Genomic DNA, 6,183 nt, shown 5'->3' on the forward strand with positions numbered 1-6,183 from the left:
TGTTCAAATGTTTAAAAATCAATTTTCTTCTAAATCTGCAACAAACTGGCAGTCGACACGGCATGTCCACACAGTAACAGCTGGTTTTTTGTTACTGGAGATATTCTAGTTGTGCGTGTGTGCTGTTTATTTGTATGTCTTTGTCTGTGTGCAATGTGACTGAAAGAGGAAGATATCGTTTTTCGGGGAAGGCTGTGAGCTGACAAATAGGTCAGAGGAGGGAGGGAATGAGCACCGGGAAAGACTGACAATGCCGAACAGCAAGGTGATAAAGGGGAGAGAGAAATCAGAGCATCACCCCTCCCTCCCTCCTGCTTGTGCCGTCTGACGAAGAGACGGCGTTGCTAAGGGCAACCATCTGAGTAAAAGGGGGGAAAAAAGGAAAACAGAAGGACATTTCGGGAGCAGCTGGTGCGAGAGAGGAGAGAAACCTGCTACATCTGCATAACCTGCCTCTCTCTGCCTGACTGAGCTCCACATGATGACGGGGGAAGAAAGAAATAGTCAAGCAGAGGACACGACATCCTGCCAGCATCAGCAGCAACGATGCAGGCTGCCCAATCATCAGCTGACGTGCAGCCAATGAACTGCCAGGAGACTCCTCCCCAGCACAACCACTCAGATGCAGAGACAGCACTCGCCCGGTGCAAATCTCTTATTAATGAATGGAGCAGCTCCCAGGCTGGATCGCTGCACGTCTCCGCGCTCTGCTGCTGCTCTCTGCTCTGACACCGGACCAAAACATCAACACTGACGACAAATAATACAACACCCACAAGAAGAACAAAGCAGCAGCCATGAAGCGACGACAAAGAAACAGAGACTTGCATGATGAGGACACGACTGAGGACATGGCTGCAGCTCTTAAAAACAAGGATCCACATCCTGAAATCCAACCACCAAACTCCCCTTCTCCATCATCTTCTTCTCCTCCTCTTCCTCCATTAGCCATGCCACCTTCTACGTCTGCCTCCGCTCTCCTGGCACTGGCCTCCCCAGCCACCCGGCGCTCCATTTCCATGGGAGACTTCAGGAGGGTGACAGGGGCTCTGCGAGCAGGTTCTGATCCTTCATCCACATCGGCCACGGCCCCCTCCTCCAAACTGGTCACCCCCAGCTCCAGCATGGAGTTCGAAGCGGCCCGACGGCGCCTCCTGGAGGTGGAAGAGCGTCAGCGTGTCATCAGAGAGATGGAGCGCCGGCTGGAGGAGCTCAGGGAGGTGTTTGTCCGTTCAGAAGAGGAGGTGGTGGTTCACGGGGAGCTGGTGTCGCGGATTACCACGGCAGCCCAGCAGGGGGAGCTGTACGTGGCGGAGAACGGACAACGCCTGAAGAAAGGCCTCAAGTTTAAGAAGCATCGACCCACCATCGTGTTCTCCTCCATGCTGGGACTCCGCACGTGCCTCCCCTGGCCTGTGAAGCTCAAATAGGACAAAGAAGACTCTTTTTAACCTTTGCTAAAGAAATTTGCTTTGAATTAACTGGAAGATAGACTTCCATTCTTAAGCTATCACTACACAGCTGCTCTAAAGTTTCCACCTGTCTGCTCTTGTATCCTGAGGCTGGTCCTTCAGGTCTTTAGAGTGCCTACAGTCATCACAAATGCTAGCAAGGAGCTTCCTGTTCTGTGCAATTTTGAGGAAATTCTTTTTAGAGAACCAGTCAAGCTAGTACCAGTGCAATGTGTACAGGATGTCATTACGTCTTCAGAGTTATACTTTTCTGCTTGCAGTTCGATGTTGGACTTGCACGGAAGAGATCGTTCTTGATACAGAATCGGTGGTGCTGACGATGAGTCATTTTTCAGGTGATGTGGGAGGAGAGGTTCAGACTGGCTTTGCTGCACACCTTTTAATTTGGATAGCGTTGATCAAAAAGATGACGAGGAGGATTATGCAAAGCAACACAGCCGAGAAGGAGAAGTGTAGGTGTAAAAAGAAAAAAAAAAGAGACGATGAGGCAGAGGACACACGCTGTGAAGAGGAGAGCGAAGGGCAGTGAGAGAATCAGAGGTGAAGCTATGATAGGAATTGCTGCACTGTTACATAAAACCACGAGTGCAGTAAGAGCAGCAGCGCAACAAGACAAGAGAGAGAACACGCAAAAGTTGAAGATGGCATATGCAGAATACGTGCCTTGGCTTCTGTGTGTCAACAAGTCCTTGTCTTGTTGTTTTTTTTGGCAGTGTAACCTAGATAAAGCAAAAGGAGGCGGGAGATGAGTTGGTGCTGTGGTGATTCCCACCTGTGGCCTCTTTTAATCCCGTCACCTAGCAACCACTCATCTCTCATCCATCCTAAATCCACTTGCACTAAAAATACAGAATGTTTTTATCACAGCACTGTAACTATAACACAACTAGACAGCTGTATCCAGAAGGATTCGGGAGCTGATTTATCGGCTGCGTTCTTTGAATTGACGTGAAGACTGGCTACCAATAGTTTTGTTGCGAAGAGCTCATTTATTAGATGAATAGAGATTATGCGCTTTAACTGAGCAGTGCATGCATTCACAAGGTAAAGCTAAGGCAAGCCATCACTGTCTGCTGGATGTGTTTGTTGTTACGCAGGCAAGGTAATAAGAGCTTTTAGAAATCACAAGTATAATCTTCAGAACATATGTAACATAAGACCAATCAACTCATAGGGAATGTTATAGGCAATATTAGGTAGGTCTTTATTAAAGGGTTGTATGTTGAAGCCTAAACAGTTTGTTATGGGTCATGTGGATAGATTGATTAGAAACTGTGTCATCATATGTAGACAATGACCTGATTTCTATGTATACAAATCAGCCTCATTTCTTAGCCCAGTTGCTCCTCTTTTGTCTCCTCTCTTTAGATAAGCGATGACTAATTATCTCCTATTTCTCTGCTACACCAGTCCCTTTCTTCAGCTGCATGTGTGCTCGTAGAAAGCTGCAGCCAATACACCGGGGATGTCTATTTTTGGAAGGTTATGGCAGAGAGGCAGGCATTCAATCTTGGCACTGTGTTTGTTGTATGGTGTTCGTGCTACGCGCTAAAAGAATGTTTCACTGTGACTGCAGGTTGGTCGTGTCAGGGATCCTGCAGGCGGCGTGAACGATAAAACATGATGCACGAGTGAAATGATGAATGTCGATGCAAATCAAATAGAAAAGAGAAACAGGTTAGCTTTGGTTGTTTTCTCTTCTTATCATAAGGGCTAAAGTAATCGGCTTGTTAAAGATTCATGGGAGCACATAAAAAATTCCACTCCAGCAATTAGTGCACATGGTCGTTTCAGTTGTCATAGAAACAACCAATAACCTAGTGAAAAATGTTTTTAATGTTCCCCCGGGAGGAAGGATTTAAATATAATCAAATGAAGGTTTATTCTTAGATGATAACCAGGTGTATTATGGGAACTGTAGGATGTGGACTTTCTGGAACTAGACATTTAGCGGATGTGGTTCAGTAGTAGAGTCGGTTTTTCTATCTCAACCGGAGATCGAGGATTCGATCCTGAGCTCCTGCAGCCACATGTCGATGTGTCCTTGGGCGAGACACTTAACCCCAAGCTGCAGCTTCTGCTGCTTCATCTGCGGCATGAGAATGTGTGTAAAAGGGACAAGTGAGTACTGACAAACACTTTACAGCAGCCTCTGCTATCAGTGTGTGAATGAATAGGTGTGACCTGCGTTTTAAAAAAACGCTCCATGTAGTCAGAAGAATAGAAAAGCGCTACACAAGCTCAAGTCCATTTTACAAATCCAGCACCATGCTGCTGCTCTTGAACATGTTTCTTATGGGTTCTCTAACGTCACAGAAGTCATAGTATCTCGAGTAACCCTTTAAGCGACGAAGACGCTCCAGCTCAAATCCTCAGCTTTCAGATTTGTGATCGCCATGATGACCTTATCATTGAATGTTCGCTTTCACTGCATTCCACATGGTCAAGGAACTACTGCTTGCCATCTTTGTGCTCATCTATACCAAACAATATTCAGCTAAGCTAAGCTAACGAAACGCTTGAGCAGAATGAACAGGTCTTGAAGGCCTTAAACATGCATACATGGTCCTATGTACATAGCTGGAGTTGCACTGTATATACAGCTGGCCTATATATTGCTTCATTCATATGCCTTATGCAGAGTTTGTGCATTGGGTTAGGTTTAGCGATGGTAAAGCCGGTGATCACACCAGAGATGAAAGCTCCAGACCATCACTGACCTCATCCAGATACATCATTATCTGGGAAGAAGAAGAAACTCACACACTGTTGTGGGATTGCACCTTTTGTGTTTTTCTATGAATGAAAAAAAGAAAACTACTTTTCCCAAAGATCTCTGGGCCCACTTGCAGAATGAATGTAATATTACTTCTTTTTTTTAACTCACTTGTTTTGATTTCCCGTTTTAAAAAGATTTATAGAGTTGAGATTTATGTTTTTGTGAACCTCTTGTTGGAACAAGATTTTCCTTTTTTTTCTTAGCCCAAATAAATGTTTGGAGATCTGAACGCGACATGTTAAAAGTTTTTTCAGCTCTTTACACATCGGGCTGAGTACAGGTCTCAAACATTTTCCTCATCCTGTTTTGATATTTCGTGTTTGCTAATGTGATGTAGATGATTTGTTATAAGTTGGAACAACTTTTAGTTTTCTTTGAGCCAGGTGATTTTGACCAATAACTGAAAGTATGCTGATGTTTATTAAGAGATGTATATTCTACTTTATTATGCTTGTTTAGTCACACTTTATCCTTTCTGTTGTACCTGCACTGCTTCTGAAATAACTTTTGCTTCTTTGATGCACATTTAAAGAATGAATGTTCTGCTATCTGTAATGCTTCAATTTGCCACCACTTATCTCAGTTTCTGGACACCATACCATTAACTTGAACAAAGAGCTACAATGTATACAATGAGTTCATTTGAAGCATTATTAGGTTTTGTATAAAGGCTGAATTATTAGAATAAAGACCAACAGAAATGTTGAAAAGAATTCAGTTTTTTTTGTGTCTCACAGTCGAGAGAAACTCCCAAACAGGCCGCGGCCTCTCTCTGGGATTCTGCTTGCTGACATGAAAGTGTTCCAGGTGGGATCTCTAAATATTGCATCCTCTCGCCGTTGCGTGGGAGCTCTTGGGAAGTTAACGGGGTCACTTTGCGTCAGCAGCAGAGCAGCACGGCATCCAGTGAAAGATCAGCAGGGAACTTTGACGCAGCAAGAAGCTGTAAAGACTAAATACAGGCAGGGTAGAGTCGCACGCGTGTCCATCAGAGCCTCATCTCAACTGACTATTCTGTTTAATGGATGTTAGATAACCTTGAGTTCGGATGAAAAGGGCACGATTACTGGAAATATATCCCATTTCCAAGTGCTCGTTATAGCAGGCGAGGATTTGTGAAGTTCCATTAAGCTGATGTTGCTGCTGCTGCTGCTCACTTTATGAAAGGCATTACCCGCAGAGATGGATTTCAGATAGGCAGATCTGCATATCGAGGGTATTAGAAAACCAGAACATCCTCTATTATGTTTTATTTTCATGAAAACTTGACCTACTTATGCGATAAAAAAAACCTGTTAATGATGTACCCAGGAATGATTCTCTTCCACTCAGGAACGGCATAAACCCAGAGATTAGTCATGTCGTTATGTATATCAAGGATTGCTATTGTTTTATGTATTATATACCCTGTAATAGTGTTTTAGAATTCTATTAAAAGCACTTGTTGTGAGCATTAGTTCACACTCAGGCTTTACTCTCCTGGCTGAGAGGGAGATGGCCGGTTATGTAAGTGGCAGGTTGGAATTTCATCATCCTGGCCTTGAGACAACGAATCTGGGGCCGCGCGGCGTCCACATGCAGGCAGAGTGATGGAGGAGCGGAGAGCTGCAGGGAAAACTGCCAAGAAGGATGGATGGAGAGATTTAGCTTTAGGGAGGCGTCACGAAGAGATGGAGGAGGAGGGGGGGGATGAAGAAGGCCGAAACATTTTCGGCAAGAGAAAATGCAATTTTAAAGTGTTTGCACGTGACGTCGGTCGCCATGTCAGCAAAGAGCATCCTTTATTAATCTGGAGATTTGTCATGGAGGATGATGCAACTTTGTTTTTGTTTTTTAATGCTTTGCTCACACTCACGTTTGGAATTAAATAGAAATACTGTGACTTTAAAGAGTGTCTTTTACGGTAAACTAAGAACTAAAGAGTTTCTGTTT

The 6,183-nt window shown here is 44.3% G+C and overlaps 1 protein-coding gene across 1 annotated transcript; it reads left to right on the forward strand.

Moving 5' to 3' along the window:
• Nucleotides 1-212: 212 nt before the first annotated feature.
• Nucleotides 213-1,895, forward strand: LOC306840018 (uncharacterized protein). Its single transcript, XM_079369011.1, has one exon. The coding sequence runs from the start codon at nucleotides 798-800 to the stop codon at nucleotides 1,428-1,430; it is 633 nt and encodes a 210-aa protein (XP_079225137.1). The 5' UTR covers nucleotides 213-797; the 3' UTR covers nucleotides 1,431-1,895.
• The last annotated feature ends 4,288 nt before the right edge of the window (nucleotides 1,896-6,183 follow it).

This window comes from Symphodus melops, assembly GCF_947650265.1.
Source record: "Symphodus melops genome assembly, chromosome: 19".
Classification (NCBI taxonomy): domain Eukaryota; kingdom Metazoa; phylum Chordata; class Actinopteri; order Labriformes; family Labridae; genus Symphodus; species Symphodus melops.